This window comes from Lepidochelys kempii, chromosome 7, assembly GCF_965140265.1.
Source record: "Lepidochelys kempii isolate rLepKem1 chromosome 7, rLepKem1.hap2, whole genome shotgun sequence".
Taxonomy (NCBI): Eukaryota; Metazoa; Chordata; order Testudines; family Cheloniidae; genus Lepidochelys; species Lepidochelys kempii.
In genome coordinates, this window is record NC_133262.1 from 104,851,216 (window position 1) to 104,871,652 (window position 20,437).

The 20,437-nt window shown below is 38.9% G+C and overlaps 2 protein-coding genes across 4 annotated transcripts in view; both read left to right on the forward strand.

The window, feature by feature from the left end:
* The window catches only part of EEF1AKMT2 (EEF1A lysine methyltransferase 2), a 48,312-nt gene extending 30,917 nt beyond the window's left edge, over positions 1–17,395 (forward strand). For both annotated transcript variants that reach the window (XR_012160055.1, XM_073354117.1), the window contains one exon: positions 17,184–17,395. Coding sequence is in view for 1 of the 2 variants with exons in the window: in XM_073354117.1 (XP_073210218.1) it covers positions 17,184–17,230 (47 nt within the window). In the remaining variant the exon portion in view is untranslated. The remainder of the gene's footprint in view (positions 1–17,183) is intronic.
* The window catches only part of FAM53B (family with sequence similarity 53 member B), a 128,263-nt gene that overhangs the window by 4,842 nt on the left and 102,984 nt on the right, over positions 1–20,437 (forward strand). The gene's annotated exons all lie outside the window — the stretch shown is intronic.

The following is a 20,437-nucleotide window of genomic DNA, read 5'->3' on the forward strand; positions in this document are numbered from 1 at the left end:
TGGTGAGGATTTATTGCTCCCTTATCTTTTTGGGGGTTGTCTTAAGGCCAGTACAGCTGTTTGCTGTATGCTGACAGAGATATTCAAATGGCTTTTTTTCATAAAAACATGATAGCATACCTCCATGTGACTTCCTTGCCTATGTACTAATAGCCTGTATTCACTGGTAATAGCAGACTGATTTCTTGCTGAGCCTACTGACAGCAGGGAAATAGATGGCGGCAGCATTAACTGGCCCATATGGTATGTGATCTTGTTAGCTGAGAAAATCATGTATGTGAGAACTCATTACTAATGCTGACCAAAGTAACAGCTAGTCTTGTGAAATTATTATATTTGTTGTCAATTTTGTCATAGGCTCTGATTTCATCTTAATTCGAATACACTCTGTGACAAACCTGGTGCAGCTAAGATATTTGAGACTGGGTTATTACGTGTTAATACTCTGCACTTTTTCCACCATAAAATAAGTTGGGGATGGAAACAAACTGTGTGTCTCCATATTTGTATTACTACCCCTTTTTTGGATCATGGGTATATTATATCTTTGCTGAAATGATGGAAGGTTGTGCTTTCATTTGTACTCCCAGTGGTACAGTGCATAAGGACTGCCCTGAGTTCAGCAGACTTTAGTGGTGAGTTGGCCATAGAGAAGCTGTATCAAGCTACAAAACCAAGCAAAATATAATGGTGAAGCTGGCATGTGCTGAGAGAATGGCATCAATTAGGTGCTTTGATGTACATTTGTTGCAGGAAAAACAGACAAATTCATATAGCCTCGCCAATGAGGGTTGGGGATGGAGTTGCCCTTCAAGAGTTTGGGCTGTAGCGAACAACCATTTCTCTTGTGTTAGAATTAGTATGCTCTGCCTGTGTAATTTTTTTCCTGAATGTATCAATTTATTCCACTGCCCTTCCAGACTGGGAGTAACGGTTAGCACAGCTGAAACTTGAAAGTTCAAACCACCAGCTACAAAACTCTGATCCACCTAGCTGTACCAGGACTTAAATGCATAGCAGGACGGACATTTGACTGAATGTATTGCATTGACACACTTGCCAGCGCCATCTTTAGCTATTTAAAACTCTTCCCTTCAATGAGTCCCTCATTTCTTCACATTATTTCTTCCTGTTGGTAGCCATATTGTAGAATTTTACTTCCTGAATACCAGGGGTGAGGGGCGTATCTAAGTATCATTAGGTGAATCATTCCAACAGAGGGTAATGAAGAGCAATCTGACTACCTTTATAGTGAAGTCCAATGGAGTTGAATACATTTGGGTTTTACATATATTTAATTGGGTTCTGTAGAATTTACTCTACAAATCTATGAAGTAGTTGAGCCATCCAAAGCGTACTATAGCAAGGATACATTTCTCCATTAAATTATATGAGATTGTTCAAAATACCTACAGAGAGGTTATCATTTTCTTTGTATTATTTAAGACTTTTCTCCCCAGGAGTCTTAAAAGATTTAATTTCCTTGACACCAAATAATATATATAGCGTTTGTAACAGAGTGCAAGCTCATGCACAATGAGTAGTTCAAAGGATTCATTTGCCATGCAGCCAGCATATATATCTATAGCTGTCTTCAGCTGGATTTGTAGTTTGGAAATGTACCCATCTGCTTAAAAATCCCTCTAATGTGACATAAAAAAAGGTATATAACATGCTGATAAAGTGAGCTTCAGCTGGAGATTCAAACCAGATGTGGATGTTTTCTTTTTAAATGCTCAAACAACAGTAAGAGTATATTTTGACAAATTAAAAGCTACTTGCAAATTGCAAAGGTAACATTATCTTGGAATAACTATCTTTGTAAAAATACTGAACACTTTGAGTGGCTTTACATTTCGTCTTCTATCCTATTTAGTTCCATCACCTTTTAGCCAGATTCTTCATCCCTCTCTTGAAGGAGCCATTTTCTAAACAGCAGCGATGCACATGGCATCTGCATGGCCTGGTCTGCTCAGCTCTGTCCCTCTCCTGGCAGCACAGCTATGATTTCTGAACAATACACAGAATATTAGAGTACAGAATGTGTCACTGTAACAGTTCTCAGCTAACAAAGTGCCAATCCTGTAGGATAATAAGTGCCTTCAACCTGTGACTGATCTAGGACTAAATATTTACTAAGTCTGGTTGAAAAACCAGAAAATTTAAGACAGAATTTCTGTAGAAATGTTTTGGGTGGCTCAAAAAACCAAATTCTTGGTGAAAAATGTTGTCAAAATTTTCAAAATCTGAATGCTTTGATCAGTTCTATTATTTACGTATGTGGGGCCTCAGCCCACTGTAATTTTGGGGAGGACTATTCCTCATATGGAGAGAAAGATGGAAACATTTCTTTGTCATAAAAAAATAAAAAATAAAGGCACAGTGTGTGAAGTGTGGGGGGGGGGGAAGAGAGGGGAGAGAGAGTTTGCAAGGGGTTACAGACCCAGCCCCTTGGCCCCCCAGATTGAGCCAGGTGGATGAAGGGCACACTTTAAACACTGTCGTACCAAAGATGCTGCTTCTAGATTCCGATAGATTCTCCCCCCAAACCCCATTTTTTCAGGCCACTTTAAGCAGCACTGTTAAGGCTGTTTGAAGCTGCTCAGAGGTTTGGAATGTTAAAATTAGCCCTGATGTAGCTGCATTAATAGGCAGAATGCAGGTGGGGGCAGTCAAAGGTGCAGAAGTGCCATTTATTACATGCTTCAAACAGCTGCCATTTTTAAAAAACTGTCTGCCATATAAGTGTTTCTTTCTTTCTGTCACCGTCAGAGGTAGAATTCCCTCCCCAAATTAAACTGGCTTTAGAAAGGCTACTGAAGACACACATTGTACTACATACATTCACAGAACGAGATGATCCACATCAGGAATTGCTTGCACTCCTTTACATTTCAAAAGTGGGAAGGCAATTTTTGTTTCTGAATCTGCAGATTCAATTTTTTTGTTTCCAGGTCAGATCTAAAACAGGAGGGTTTATATTTCCTGGTTCTGGTTTGGATACAGGCCCGGTTTCAGAGGACAACTTACATGAGACTTCTGTCTTATAAGACGGATATCTTGTGAGGAAAAACTCAGTTATGCAGCACTATCTAATCTGAACCTAGACCTGAATCATAGTCCTGACTGAGCTCTGAACGTGATCCCTAGTATAAATGAATCAATATCTGATCCACTGCCTTCTAGAGCTCAGAATCAGTATATACAGGCTGAGCAGGCAGTGTACAAAGCAGATCCAGAATTGATTTAGGCTAGGGTTCTCATATATACATCTATATTATACAGTCCACTAAAATTATGTATGTATTTATGTAACTTTAGTGTATTTTTTCAGTATAACACATTGTGATTCAATTTCAACAACTTTCATGGCACAGTAAGGCATACAACTTTTGCCAGAATCAATCTATAATAGATTTGTGAGAACATGTTTAAAGAAGCTTTTCCAGTGAATGAATAGAGGTGTAACTGTGTTTTATACACTGTGTCCATTTTATATTACTGTTCAAGTTCTGATTTTGTGACAGGCTGCTACATGTTTTGAGGCTGTTTCTTCCATTCTTTCCTTTCTCCCAAAATTCTACAGGGTTTCTCTCCCTCACTCTGTAGTGGAAACTCCTTAGCTATTTCTGAGAGTGGATGAAGGAGATATATTCTCTGTGCTATTCCTACAAAATCCCAGCAAAAGAAAGAAAAACGAAACAAACTAACAAAACCAATTTGAATGGTCTGATTCTGATTCACTTACACCCCCCTTCACACTGATGTGAAATTAACTTAATTTGAGTTCTTCGTGATTAACATCAGGCTACATCAGGTCAGAATTTGGACCAAATAGGTGAAGCAGTGAGAACTGTCAAAGTTGTTCACTGGTATTTAAAGGGTTTAGCCCACAGAGCCAGCCTAGGGGTTTGGGATCCTCTTGGCATGTTGTAAGAGGGAGGAAATGATCATTCCTGTAAAATACCTGTACCTAGAGGAACTCTGTATCTTAGGGTGAAAAAACACTGAGAACAAAGTCTTGTTTCTTCTGGTGCCATGGAGAAGCAGGACAGCCAAGGTAGCATGAAAGAGCTAGGAGATGTTTGTACAGTGGAAAAGGAAGAGTGAGGGGCGTCTGTTTTTAGGAACAGAGACCTGTTTGGTTTCTTTTTGCCCCTGTTTCCCTGACAAGGAAGGGAAGGCGAAGGATGTGTGGCAGAAACAATTAGGGAAAATAAAAATATTTGAAGGGCCTTGGAGGACTTTGCATTTCAAAGGTTCCACTTTGTAGAATTTTGTATCGTATCACCATGGTTAAAAATTGTGACTGTGACAGCCATTTTCCCCTCTCTTCTGCTGGGGGCAATGGCTGGGCAAGCTTGGCAATCTGTACCAGGAACCTGTGTTTTGCATTGCAGAGGTCCTTGCAAGGCCATTTAAGAAATATCATACTAACAGCCTCTTGTGTGTCTGATCCCAGGAGAACTAAAATATAAACTAATCAGCATAAGAGAAGGGAATTTTCCACCATACTACTCTTGGGAGATTGTGAGTGTATCAGCTACTAACAAGACCTGAACCCGAATGGCTGCAAATAGATAGCAGAGCTCTACATTAGCATGTAGGAAAATTCAGATTTGCACAATAGCTCCCTGAATATTATGAATGCAATTTTATCAGAGTGCAGATTCCAGGCCTATAAAATTAGTGCTATTCAGAATGCAGACCTACTAGCATATTTGTTAGACTAGATGCTACAGTGATGTGTGCATTAGAAATGCCTAGGAGAGACAGCTATGACATTTCAGAGAGAAATCTAATTCATCTATCTACCTACCTGCTTTTATGGCCCTCTCACCATACGCTCTGGACACCTCTGTAATGATAGAATTCATTATATGTCATGTGGACCATGGACCTGATTTTGACCAGGCTCACACTGGTGTGAATCAGGAATATCTCCACAGAAGTCACTGGAGCTGATTCCCCTCTCACACCAGTTTCGCAAAAGTTTTTCTGTCTTCCATTGAGTTACTCCTGATTTTTACTGGAGTAAGGAAGAGCAGAATCAGGCCCAAGAGCTTCCGTTTTGTACTCTTATTTTGCATATCAGTAATGTGCATGATATACACATGATGAGGGAATTTATTGTTTCATAACAAGGTTATGCTACAAATTCACAGCCCAGCCAACTCTGACCTAGCTATTTGCTTAGGCCAGTAATGCAGAACATGGCTTCGGTACAATGAACTAGCTAACAGATCATGAGGCTGTTTTGATTTTTTTCATACTTTTATGGGTTGTCCACCTTTAGAAAGACAAAATTTCCAAGCAAGAGTTTAATTTAGAAGTTCAGCCCTGTTGGTGTGAACCTCTGGACTTCAGTATTACAGAGTTTGCATGCATGCATCTCCAAGTCATCAGCATGTTAAATTTGTTTTGAACATTAAGAGCCTGACCCAGCAATTAATTCACACTCAGGACTTTTGTTGGTTTGAATAGGTTGTTTCATGGGTTCTAAACTTTGTCTAATAAGATTTGCTGCAGAAAAAGCCTTCTATCCAAGGGAACTCTCGGGAAGAAATTGTTTGACATTAATAAATGCAGAAGTATAGAAACCACAACAAATTCCAGTCATTCTTTAGTATAGGGACAAATTCATCCCAGTGTAATTCTGTAGTAATAATTGTATTTAAAATGAAGGTTAAAAATTAGAATAATGATTGCAAAATCTGCTGTGCTCATTTTGTGCATTGTACCAAAAAGGGCCCAAGCAAACCTTGGTCATGGTTTTTGCTTTCAGAAAATTAAATATAACAGTAGCATCGGTGTTGCTGTACTGCAGCCCATTTGAGTCATCCCTTGGGTTACGTAATTCCCTATTTTTATTGAAGTTGGCCATAAAGTTTGCTTTTCACAGCCAAAGGTTTAGCACTTTTTAAATTATACTGTGCTGTAGGTACTGGAATGAAGTGAACAAAAAGAGTTTGTCATTTGTGCCATAGCTTTACAAATACGAGGCTTTGTTAGAAATGGAATTTGGCAGATGTTGATATAGCAGTTTAAAAATTTACCAATTTTCTTGGTTGCCAGTTCAAAACCAGCTTAATTTGAAATGACCAGAAGTCTTTATGATGGTTATTTTATGGCAGATGAGAAATGAGGTTTGGTGATGGAGGTCACAAAAATGAGCACAACTGGTATAAATCAGCAACTTTGTTGACAGTCTCAGTGAAGGAGCTGAGAATTGGCTGGGTGTGAAGGTAGAGCTATCCTTTTACCCCTAAATATAATATCCTTCCAGGTCAGACTTAAAGCACATTATTGGAGTCCTGTGGGGAAGCAAACCTTGCGATTGCTTGTGATGTAAGATAGGAGGACTTCAGTCTCCACAAGGGTCAGTCAGGTACCTTTCCCTTGCACTAAATTTGCATCAAAGCACCAAAATGCTAAGGAGAAGTACAAGAGAATAGCACAAGCATGTAGGGACAAAATGTAGAAAGGCTAAAGCACAAAATGAGTTAGACCTACCAAGGGACATACAATGCAATAAGAAGAGGTTTTTAAATACATATGGAGCAAAAGAAAGATGAAGGAAAGTGTAGGTCCTCTACTTAGTGGGGTAGGCATGCTAATAATGGAGGATATCAAGAAAGCCTAGGCATTTAATGACTATTTTGCCTCAGTCTTCTTGATCTGTGGCCTTCCAGGCATCCATCCACTCTCCAGTATAAATGAAAAGCAGACTCATTTGTGCTGGCTGTCAGAAGCCCCACAGCTGAGGAACAGCCAGGTGAACTGGAAACCCAGCTATGCCTCTTTAGTCAGTAGCCGAAATGTATGTGTGTGTGTGTATGGTATAGGAGATGCTATGCCAACTCTAAACCACCTGAGGATTCCCTTGTGCCAGTGGAGTGGTATAAAGCAATTCCAACAGGTCAACCAATCACAACACGATTGCTTTGAAGTGGCCTTTTGATGTGTTTGCAGTATTTCTGTGTTGGAATTCAGTTGCCATAACTAGGGCATCTCCATCATGAAAGGCTTCTTAGTTCCAGCTATGGTTCTAAAGATCCTAAAGATCAGAAAGTCGCTTTAAGAGATCTTTTGTTTTGTGTCTGTAATGCACATCTCCAGTAGCCTAGTTATGTGGCCATGTTTTGCCTTTGTTCTGCGTGTGGATCAAGGCCTATGGTCCTATTTTATTTAGACTGTCCCTAACTTACACATTATGGGAAACACTCACAGTCTCTTTGGTCATCACCAGGGCAACCTTCTACATTATATTTAGGATTTCTAGTTTTAGGTTTAGAGTTGTGGAGAAGAAATGATGAAACTAGTCCAACTCATCTTTCAGAGTTCAGTTTTTTAGTTTTTAAATCAGCACTGGTGCTAGCTATTTTGAAATGTCAAATTGTGTTGTGGCCTGCTGTTCTTCTGCATTGATTCTCCTCATGGTGATGTTATTATGAAAACTGGTTTTAAATTTGGTAAAAATTTGAGGTATCTATCTCATTTATTTCACATAGCACATATTGTGTACTCCACTCACACGCCAACAGGTTGTTTCTGCTTGCTTCTGTAAAAATTTATTGAGTGGCAATATGTCTGATATAATCAGGAGTTCTATAATATGGTTTGGTAGGAGCAGAGAGATTTCTCCCTGTAGACAGCGGTAGTGTTTTATAGAAAAAAGAAAAGGAGTACTTGTGGCACCTTAGAGACTAACAAATTTATTTGAGCATAAGCTTTTGTGAGCTACAGCTCACTTCATCGGATGCATTCCAATGTGTTTTATAGGATAGCTTTTAATAGGGAGGCATAGTGATCTAATGGTTAGAGCATGGCACTTGGGGTCAAGAGACCTGGGTTCTAGTCCCAGCTTTATCACTGACTAACTGTGTGACCATGGGCAAGTCATTTTTCCTCTCTGTGCCTTAGTTGCTTCAGCTATGAAATAGGAATAATAATACTTACCAATCTTTGCAAAGTGCTATGGATGTAAAGCTTTAGGTACAAAATGTGCTCTTTATTATATATTTCTTTGGGATGTTATCTAACAGTTGAGCAAGGCTGGGTGCTCTAGCCATTTCTTGTGTCACAATGATATGCTAAAAGCGACAATACTTTTGAATGGTCTAGGTTTTATATTTGTGTGATAACCTTAGTAGCACTGAAGCCTATTATCAAACCTTCTGTGTTGATAATAGTCATACATGTCATGAAGTCACTTTAAGTGTATGCTACTAAAACCAATTATGGGGGTTTTTTTTGCCACAGCCATTAAAAAACAATATCATATAACATTTTTGAAGGGGCAAATTTTAATACAATTAAATATATGTCAAAACATACCATCAAGTGCAAGAACTGAAAATCCATTACAATTAGGAAGACACAGGAAAGCTTTAAAAGAAAAATCTACATTAGTCTTTTGTAGCATCTCCATTAACCTAGAAAAGATAATCCATTTATTGAAATATCAGTTGTGTTATAATTGAAATATAATGCAGTAGAGAGTGTTTTGCACAATGAAAGGATCATGTTTAAAGAAGATTTAAAATTACTGATAGATTAATTTGGAAAAACTTATTCACCCACAGTTTCTGTTGCTCATTGTGTATGCTGTTGGTCAAAATTACTTTTCCCATAGAGGTTTTGGATAAATTGTTATTATTGGATACAGGTCAGGAGGGGGCAGAGACTGGGTAAAATTGCAAACATTTTTCATACTTGCTATCTAGAAGGCTAAACATTGGCTAAATAATTCAGACTATAGATGCGATCTTGTTTCCACAGAAGTGAAAGGCAGTTTTGTCATTGATTTCAGTGGCTGCTGACGCAGGCCCTAGATCTCTATACAAATTAACTACTCTGGCTATAAACCCATGAAACTAAATGAATGTACATTACTTACATGTAGTAGATCTGCTCTTTGTCTATATATATATGTATTGAAGTGAGCAATTTAATAATGCTGAATTCTTTGGAAACAAATTTATCCTAAGACTTCCCAAGCCATTCCATGAATATAATACATACTCTTATATGTTTTGACAAATTAAGTGTTTTTAACTTCATTTTTAAAATTCAAACTCTTTTATGTGATTGCATATAATAAGGGTACTAGCAATCCAATCAAACTATTGTTTTAGCTGTGTGCACGCCTCTTGTGTAGTGTGACAATGGTATAATTCACAGACACAGTAAGATCACAGACTTTAAAATAATAATGTTAGAACTGAAATGAAAGTCCAAATTACAGACAGAGGGTCTGATTTTTCAAACCTTACTCATGGTTAATAGCACTTACACAAGTAGTCCCATTGACTTCACTGGAACACACTGCTTCTCAGCATGTAAATTCAAACTAATTAGGCAGTATTAAGTTGAGCTTTATTCCTTTTTAAGGATATCTCAGTTATAAGGCATGGTGTAAAGCACTGCAAAGGGAAGTGAGTCTGTCACATTGACAGAATAGTTTTCAGTTATTGAAGAAACCCTGGAAGTTCTGTCACCACCAGCCATTTTCCACACTAACTTCATACTGTCTGCTTGTGCTCATCAAGGGCAAATCCTGATGTCCTTACTCAGTTCTTCCCAGCTGGAGTTTGTCCAAGTTGTGACTGAGTAAAACTTTAAGATTGGGCCCACGGACTATCTTCTAAAAGCAAAAAACATTAACTATCTATTCTTTGATATTTATAAGAATCCTATCACCTTAGTTCTTAAGAACTGTACCATTTTCCATTCTATCTATGGAGAGCAGGCACTGACTTTGGCATGAACTCAGTGTCTTCTTCTCTTTTAATACTATATGCTGTTAGTTTTTCCATGCATACGCCTCATATTGACCGTCTAACCTACAAAAATGTGACCACTAGAAAACTCTCTCTTGTATTAATTGGCAGCAGATACATGCTAAAAGCTAATTAATAAGGAAGCACTCAAGAGAAGAGTGAAATCATCTTACACCTGTTGCACAGTATGAATTGGGCACCCTGTTGGAGATGGGTAGTCCAAATGTTTGCAGAAAACAAGAGGACTGTGGGTAGATGGATTTCTGCTCTGTTTAAAACTGGAGTAGGAGAGATAGAGCACGGTTTGATGTAAGAACAGAATTAGCTCTAGTGTTTTAAATTATTGGGTTTGTCATCATTGAGCCAATCATCAGTTTCACCCACACAACAGCTTTTAATTTACATAATTGATGAATGGAAACTTTATTAATCCTTTACACCTGATGTAACTTTTGACACCTAATGTGATAGAAAAGTCATATTTTGGTCATGTAACTGTGTTCTAACATTTCAGAATAATATCTGTACAATTTTTAAGTAGTTTTCGTCCTTAGGGATCTCAAAATACTTTGCAGATATTTTCAGTAGTGTATACAATACCAGCATTTACAGTTGTTAAAAAATCAGTACAGTGTGCATTTTGCATAGACTTTTTCCTGTAATAAATACATCGTTTTTCTATTATTTACTATTGTTATTATTTACTAATGTGATGCCAAAGGTGTGCATGCTCTTTTACATATATGTGGGGAGACAAGTTCTTTGCCCTGAATAGGTGCAGAACATAAAAGACCTTATCAAATGAGATAATCTCTCTAGCAAGAGAACTAATTAGGGAACCCTTTGATATGCAATAATTCCTACTGTTGCTAATGAGAATTGCATGATTTTATTGAAGGCAGAATATTATTTACTTTTTCTATGACTGAAGATTGATTGAAACACATCCTCAGCTGCTGCTAGCTGGCTCTCAATGGAGCTGTGCTAGTTTATACTGGCCCATTTTTTAAAAAGGAGGAAAGATGTCTAACATTGAGTATACCCATTTAGAGAAACAGGTCTTCTGATATTCAGATAACCAATTCCCATCCAGGAGATACTATAGCACTGAGTCAACTTTTATTATCTTGAAAGAGTCAGACACATTCATTTTTCTTTCTCATGCTTTTCTAAGCAAAAGGAGGCCCCTTTAATAGAGAATCATAATAGTAAAAGTGTTTTATGGGACTAAAATAAAATGAAACATAAATCAATTAACATCAAGTAGCTACAGAACCTAAAGAGGGTTGTACCAAGGGGTGGAAGTGCAACACCAGGATTTCATGGGAGGGATGGAACAAAGTGCCTCACCAGGCCAGAAGAAGCCAAGTTTTAAATGTCTAGTAGAGCTTATAAGTGAGTCTTTTTGCATTGGACAACCCAGTCACGCACACAATTCTGAGAGGGTTTCTTTAAATTCACAAAGAAGCCAAGAAATGGTTACCAGTATCTGATCATAGACCTTTGGTTTGTCCTTTCATTGGAAGGAAATACATGCAAATGTTGATGTTTCTAAAAAGGGGTTGATGTACGTTAATCAAGTAATATTAGGTAATTACAGTATTGCCAACTCTCGCAATGTGTGTTTCTTAAATCCCCAACTGCTGGAATCAAGAGATTTTAAATGAAAGCTGAGCTTCTCATGCAAAGAAATGCATTATGAGCCGAGGCATGGTCGCCAAGGAATGTTTGAAAATGTGAAGCAAATGCTCCCTAAAGGCTCAGAAACCAGTAGACAAAGGGAAAGAACCCAACATTTAAAAAACAAATCTAATGATTTTTAAACCAATCTCATGATTTTGGGCAGCCTAATTCATGATTTTCAAACGCCTGGAGTTGGCAGTACTGTAATTAGCCCATGCAACATGTTGATATGGATTTTCCCATATAACAGGGATGAGTTTTCTAGTTTCTGTGTTTGTACTGAGGAATCATTCATTGTTGTGCACTGACAAAACAGCTGGCACAGTTGTTTATCCAAATAGCACAGGGACTGTCATCAGCTTTGAAGCTGTCAGGATTCAGCATTGGGTCAGTTCTTCTCAAGATGTTGCTTCGGAAGAGAACTGTGGTGAGATCGGAGATATGCTGGACGAGGCTCCTGGGAGCCCTTAGTTAAAAATCATGGCTCAAAATGGACTGAAACTTCTCACTTTTGTTCTTCCTATTTCTCTGCTGCATATGTGAGCACTGAGGAGTCCGTTTCACTTCCTGATTTTTATGGAGCAGGAGGGAGTGTGGATGGAGGTAAGCAAGAAATGAAGTAGATGTTCTGTCTGTGGAGATGGCTAGAAGCACTTGTGGAAGCTGCTGCCTCACTTCATGCCACCACAGCCTTGCTACCACAGTCTTCTTTCCTCAAAACCGCTCAGAAGTGAGAGGGGATAGAAGCCACCAAGAGAAGGCTGGAGTATGAAAGAAGGTTGAGAAATTATGGACTAAAATAAACTTCAGCCTGAGCCTTAACTTCGTTCTGACTTGATGTTAATATAGACTTCAGAATAATTATTTTTGAATACCATAAGTAGATAATTATTCCCTAGCAAATACTACAAAGTCAGCTTGCTGTTGGGGGTATCAATGGGAAAATGCAGATTTTCTTTTTTGTGGATGTGCATGCAATTCTAAATGACTCAACACTGAAGGGAATTGAGCAGTATCTCAGAGGCAGCATTTGAAGAAAGCTGAAAATAAGGTGCTTGGTTCAGCCTGAATACAAGCAGATATTTCATTTGTGTTTGCTTTTCAGTATCTCTTTCTAATACTTCAGAGGCAGATTAGATTGCTTTACTTTGTTGGGGCACACTTGCTCATATGAGTAATCTCAGCAGTTTAGTGGAGCTATTCATTTGAGTATGTGTGAATAAGAGTTCCCCAATGTGGCCCTCAGGGAGCCCCTTATAGGTTTAGAATTATAAGAGTTCTAGTCTCCTGCTGTTTCTACCCTCCAGGAACTGAAATACTATGAGAATGATACTATGAGAGTGGTAAACACCCATTTTTTCATGGTTTGTGTGTATAAAAAGTTCTTCTGTACTTTCCACAGTATGCATCCGATGAAGTGAGCTGTAGCTCACGAAAGCTTATGCTTAAATAAATTGGTTAGTCTCTAAGGTGCCACAAGTACTCCTTTTCTTTTTGCGAATACAGACTAACACGGCTGTTACTCTGAAACTTATGAGAATACCAGATTTTGTATTATTTCACCCCCATAAATGGCTCCCTGAGGTGTTAAAATGCAAGTGAAACTATAAACATAAATACTAGACCCCCAAATATATCTCACTAGAATGGTTTTCAAGAAAGCAGCTTCTTTAGGTGCTACTTGGCTTTGATTCAAAGGACAGTCATGGCAGGATGTTGCTTTGACTTCTTCAAAGAGGAAGACTTTATGTGAGAAAACATGGACAGGCTGAAGCAACAGCTACTATAACTCGTCACAAAATTAAACCACTCCTGAATAGACAGATTCTGCCACTTTTATTCATATAGGGTAGTCTTACTCTGTGAGTCTCATTAAAACAACAAGTCAAATTCTGCCAGTCTTACTCTCACTGTGTAGTGCCTTACTTCTCAAGTAGTCTGACTGAAATTAGTGGAATTACTTGTGACCCTTAGATTTTCCTCATTACCCAAAGACCTGAGAAACTTTTGAAGATATAAGTAATGTTGTCCTGCTCATTTGCTCTTGACTTATGAAGGCATCTGCATCCAGTCTGTCCACATAGCTCAGATGGTGGGTCATATGTAACACATATGTCCTATCTGTCTTTTCATCCTCTCACTCCCTTACATCCCATCCCTGTTGAAGCTTCACAAAGTTCCATCAGCTCTGATGGATACTCTGATGTTCCAAATTTAGAGCTGAGCATTGTAGTGTAGTTGGCAATAGCTAAAGGAAATTGCTTGAGCACTTCCCTCCAAAGCTTCCTTAATTTAGCATAGTGGATGCAACTAGTGTGTCCCTTTGCACTGATGAATTGTGAAGAACAGGAAGGAGAGTTCCCTTCCCCCCTCTCTGTACAGTATTTCCATATTTCCACTGGAACTATCAAAATTGGTTCCTTTGAAGCTTCCACATATAGGAACCATCATCTGGTAACAGATTGTTGTGTGTTTAATGAACCTGAGGAAAACAAAGAAATTTAAAGGCTGCCGGGCTCCACAAGTTTGCTGTTCAGTCTGCCAAATTCACACTAACTCAGACAACTCACAGAAGTTTGGCTTCTCATTCGTTAAAGAGATTTATGTAAGGTACAGATTCCAAAATCTAGTTCCAGAATTCTGGAGAGTCCTGAGTGGCATCAGCCATTTGCAAGCGTGAGATGAAATCCAAGTGGAGCCAGCCACTTACACTGCTCATTACCATACAGAAGGGAATAACTGTCCAGACATTAGCACCTCTGCAGGGGGAATCAGAGCAACCTAACTGGTAACAACTACAGTAGAACCTCAGAGTTACAAACTGACTGGGCAGCCACACACCTCACTTGGAACCGGAAGGACGCAATCAGGCAGCAGTCAGGCAGCAGCAGAGATAATAGCAAATACAGTACAGGACTGTTCTAAAAAAATAAAGGGAAAGTTAAAAAAAAAGATTCGGCAATGTAAGGAACCTGTTTCAGTGCTTGTTTCATTTAAATGAAGATTCTTAAAAGAAGCATTTTTCTTCTGCATAGTAAAGTTTCAAAGCTGTATTAAGTCAATGTTCAGCTGTAAACTTTTGAAAGAACAACTGTAATGTTTTGTTCAGAGTTATGAACATTTCAGAGTTACGAACAACCTCCTTTGCCAAGGTGTTCGTAACTCTGAGGGGCTACTGTATTCCTTAACCAGTTGGCACTGTAGTGGCTCAGTTGCCTAAGATCAGTGGGTTCTTTGGGAATGTGTGCATGGAATAACATCCACTGTTATAATTCTGTCTAAGGCCTATTTCAGTCCACTGCAAGGGCCCTTAGTCAGTCAATGTAAGGTACTCAAAAGCCATAGGCACAGAGAATCTATATATTCTAAAGAAACTAGAATAGCATTAAAAAAAGCAAGCCCCTATTCTTTTCAAGTTGCAAAGAAAGCCTCCGTTGTATAACACGTTGCAGTGCTGGTTATTTTGAGCCAGCAGGCTAAAACAAATATACCAACATGTGTGTGAGCTTCACCCACGTATCTCATCAGGAATCTAACTTCAGCTCCAGGACCTGGGTGGGGCCAGTGAGATGTTAACACTAAATAATCAACACACCAATGTCCCTCTTAAATTACTGAAATGTACTAATAAGAGGTATAGCTAGTTTTCATTCTATGGTTCCCTGAAAAGAAAACACCAAGACCTTCTCCAGCACTCCACTACTACCGTAAACATAAGACCCAGCTGCCCTATGCCAGCTGTGTGGTATCAGAACAAAGATGTATATATTATTGTAATTGATGCGTTTGACCTTTTATCAAACTTTATTATGGCATATTAGCTCAACTGCATGACACTTTATCTGGCTTGCTTCAAATGAATAGCTACATCATTTCCTTCCACCTTTAGATTTAGATAATTTCTCTCAGCACAGAGTCATTCTAGGCAGCCTTGTTCTTCAAATATTTTCCTTGGGTGGATGAGTAGCTTAAAACCCTGGTTTTTGAAAGGGGTGGTTCTTTCTATATCTGTGTGTTTTCTGAGGCTTTTCAACCAGTAGACTAATGGAAAGCTCTAAGCTAACACCTCAGCAGTGGAAAGTGTCACTGAGAACATTCGCCTGTTCAGGTTATTTATTAACAAAGATTGCCCAATAACACAAATTATGACAATGGCAGTTAAGATTTTTGAACTGTCTCCAGCCCTACGGATTGTAACCATACTGATGGGATCTGTAATGGAATCTATACTAAATAATGGGTTTTGCATGCTTGTTGTGCCTAGATGACACACTTCATAGGTCACTAGGTTTGAGAAACTCAGATCATTCAGGTTTCAGAGTAACAGCCGTGTTAGTTTGTATTCGCAAAAAGAAAAGGAGTACTTGTGGCACCTTAGAGACTAACCAATTTATTTAAGCATAAGCTTTCGTGAGCTACAGCATCCAATGAAGTGAGCTGTAGCTCACGAAAGCTCATGCTCAAATAAATTGGATAGTCTCTAAGGTGCCACAAATACTCCTTTTCTTTTTTCAGATCATTCAGTCTACTTAGTTCATCTGAGCCATTTGAACTTTAGAACTTTCCTGACTAATCATTTTTCTAGGCTTTACACCAGACTCTATGATCTTAATGTCGCCTTGTCACTAAGTCAACAATGCCAGGAGAGCTCTGCCTATCCAGGTTCAGCCTTAAGAAAACAGAAGAATCTGGCTTGCCAACATTGTCCTAACTTGTCCTGTGAAAGGCTGTATTCTCTGGTGGTGCAGGTGAATTTCACTAGTACTCAGTCCATCCAGTCCCTCTCTGGTGATCACCACTGACACTTTGGCATTGTTATAGGGAACACCTGCATTCTGAGGTATAGTTTTGCAGCTTAAGCTTTCCTCAAGACAAACTCCTTCCTATAAATCATCAAGAACTCTGAGCAAGCAAGTCCTGAGTCCACCAAGAACTCTCTGCCTTTGGAGCATTATTGACTGGCTGTAAGTAGATGGACATCATTTCACAAAGGTAGGCATTGATATGGGTTTAAGTAATATTTGAAGTGTGCCTATGCTTTGAAAAGTGTTTCTCAATGGCTCTATATCATATTTATTCTGTTTATGGGAAAAAAGTTTTTCTGTTTGCCAGCTCAATATGGGAAGTCAAAGTCAAGCTGGATTCTTCCTGGCTTGTGCAGCATCCTTAGTAATTAAGAGTCTGCAGCCGAAACAGTTCTGTAGATGATGCCCTTGGAACGGAATCTGCTCACTCTCCCATAGCTGTATTGGCTCTGAAGTGTTACTGGGAGTAAAAAGTGGTAAAATCTTATTTTTGTCACCAAAGTGAATAAACCAGACTCTGAATACAGGTCTATTCAGTAAGAAGGTGCCTTTTTACAATCATTTTTCTGACCATAACTGCACTTTAAGTTGAGATCTCCCAGTGGCTTAAGATATGAGTGATTCTTTTTGTGCCATTATCATGGTCCTCCACAAGAAGTTTCGTGCAGCCTGAACGGTGGTATCAAAGCCATCAGTGGGTTTTCCCATGTCTCCTGTCACTGTTTCTGTGTCAGTATCACATAGCAAATCAGATATTTGCAGGAGTCCATGATCCTCATGGTCTAGTCAATTAGAAAGCATAGCTGCCACCTCTGAGTAGCAGCCCAACACTCTTCTAGTTTGCTGGGTTCTTATCCATCAGTTGGTATTTGCTGCTTGCAGTTACTAATTTTGCTCTTTTTTCCCCTTTCAGTTGCCAAGAAGGAAAATGCAAAAGCACTGCCAGCACCACGTCCTTAATCTGAGAAGGAACAGCAACTGAGATGACTCGGACAAACCACCTCTGACCCTCTCCTGTCATTTTTCTCTATCCCTTTCCGCTGTTTGTTTGTAAGGGAGTCTTTCCCCTGCCACTCCTATTCCTTAAGAGCAAGGGGACAATAAACTGATGTTGTTTTTCACTGACCAGATGGTGTATCATTTTCCTTTAATTACTCTTAATTCTTTCAGTTTAAATTTGTACCTAGAGATGGGCTCCAACCAAAATATTCAGATCTGGGTCTGTGTTTAGATTTCAAACTCTCCCAGCCTTTGGGGATATTTGTATTTAAGGTTTCGTGTTTGGCTCATTATAAAGATCAGCGCTGTTTGCAAAATTTGAAGGCATTTTGCATTTGAAGGTTTGCATTTTGATATCTGCTCGCTCCAAGTGCAGGGGTGTTTGGGACCAGGACTTGGTTCAGGCCCATCTCTACTTGCTTTAGTTATTTATATGTGATTGTGGGTAACAGTTGTTGTTCTTGCGATTTAGGGATAATCATGGAACTCACAAGTGGGGTTGCACGTGGTCATCCCTAATGACTGAAAGCTGCCATGCGTTCTATTTACAGTGCAGCTCGTCTGAAGGTGTGCTTGCAGAACTATAACAATAAATCTTTGGCTCTGCCTATCGCTGTCATTAGCATAGCTGTAGAGGACAACCGCTTAGGCTAGAACTATCCTGTACTGGCAATTATCCTCCCCACTTGAGTGATACGGGTTTCTTTGAAGAGAACCTCTCTCCTTCATTAAGATGTTAAACATAAATGAAGAGATCATGTGGGTTAGAGAGCCAAGCACAGCTGCAGAGCTTCTGTCTTCTTAAACACCAACATTTATTACTTTGCCCTTTTGTTATAGGTGTAGTTTAAGTGTTAAATCAAGGCAAGTCTTTTACTTATTAATTGTGAAAGTGTATCTTTATCTTGTTAGCCAAGCAAAACGTTATGGTGTCGCTACCACTGGCAGGAAAACTGGGAGACTTCATAGTCCTGCTTTTTTTTTTTTTTTTTTTATGGCTGAACCATTAAGTCAAGACAAAATTATATTCTCATGATAGAATTGTTCCTCTCTACACAATTAAAGTGGTTCTTTTTTATTTATTGAAATCTTTCGCAACACTTGACAGCTACCTGTGTTATATCAGTTCCCTTTATTGTGGTGAGGCTGAATCACTGTTCTCCATGGTTAAGTTGAAGAGGAATGCTGTGGAAAGGAGTGTCGCCTCTTATCATAGAAAGAAGTAGTGTCTTGTTTCTTGGCAAAGAGCTACATGCTGAACTGTAATGAAATGGCAGGAGGATTGTGGTTCCCCTACTATAAATTTTACAACTAAATCCTAGATTTGGGTGTAATAGATTACTATATTTTTTATAAACTTTACTTTTTCCTTAACATAGCTTTTCCATCTAAACAGATTCAGATAAATGACCAAACACACAATAAGTCATGAGGTAAAATGAATTAGAAAAGTGTTTAGGAGACAGTTGGAACTGGGGTTGGGAAAAGATTTATAACAATCCTTTATCCTTGCCTGTTACCTTTCATCTTTTATCCAAGGCTCTCCAGAGGCCAGATCCAAAGCCCTTGGAAGTTAGTGGAAAGACTCTCATTGGCTACTATGAATTTGAGTCAGTCTCAATGAACTTTACAAATATTAATCAAGCCTTGCAATATGCCTTGTGAGGTAGATAAGTATTATAGCCATTTTACAGATGGAGAATCTAAGGGCTGGTCTACACTAACTCTGTAAATTGATCTAAATTATGGTGGTTCAGTTACATAAGTTATGTAACTGAAGTCGATGTAATGTAGGTTGCCTTACAGAGGTGTCTACACCATGCTATGTTAATGGGAGAGTGCCCTCCCATCGACTTAGAGTGTCTTCACCAGACCTGCTAAATTGACACCGCTGCATTGATCAGAGCAGTGCTGGTTTAACCAGTAGTGTAGATATGGCCTAAGACTGATACAACTTGGGCTTGTGTGATGTAAAATACTCTTCTCGGCCCCAGAATGGTGGTAGGGATGTTTTATTGTGCTGTGTAGATTTTCTCCTCCTAAATGAAAACATTCTTCATCAATTATTTTGCAGAGTGTCAGAAACAGACCTAAATTACTCTAGAAAGGGGGCAGAATACACAGAACTGAGCCCCTATCGTCTCCACTACAGAAGTTAAATTATTTCCTGAAAGAGTGAGGAAATGAGACCACATGTCAAATAATTATTAGAATAAACTTTAAACATACAGGGTTTTCCAAAATAGAAAAAAAAATGAAGTAAACATCAAAGTGAATATAGACCTCTATCATTTCAGATGCCGATTCTGAGATATCTAAATTGCACAGAATGAGGATCGATTTGAACTGTAGCCTTTAATATCTCCATTCTTATCAGAATCTCTTTCTATTAATATTTAGTCAGCCTTCCAGTTTTGTTTGAAACCTTCTAGGGAAGTATGGCTGTTATCACATGGACAGTCTCCCCTGACTGGGCAGAAGTATTACACAATATTTATAGCTTTAATTATGCCTTTCAGCACATAACTACTGTCCCATACAAATTTTCTGGAGCAATTTGGATTCCTGTGAGAATGCTGGTTGACTTCTAATTTTTGTTTTAAATCTACAGGATGACTTGGAACTGGGAATTTTTTTTGTGTTGCACAGCTCTGTCTGTGCTTATGCCGTCCTCTGATGACATACCTGCTATACTTTGAAGAGTATGTGCCTGATTCTGACACCCTTATGTGTGATGTAAAAACACCTCATGCCAAAAGAGGTCCCGCTGACTTCAGCAAAACCATTTACTGAGTAATGGACTAGTGAGCACGGGTAAGGGTATCAGAATCTGGTCATAGAAGCAAAGAGACTGAAATCTTCAGTATACTGGCCAAATTCTAGCAGAGCACTGCGTACATAAAGCACTCTTCAGAAAACCCTCCTATGCTAAGGAAAGCTAATCCTTCAAAATTCCAGGTAAGAAGTTGGGGATGGACATTTTGGGGCAGGGTGTTTGGCGTGCATGCTTTTGAACCTAGAGTCCCATATTCAGCGGTGGTTTTGCTGCATGTAGAGATTATAATCTGTGTAAAGGGGAGGGGATTTTTGTGTGTATATGGGGCTCCATTGCCAGTCAGAATATGGGTGTAGAATCTGGCCTAAGGGGACTTGGTTTGGACAATGAAA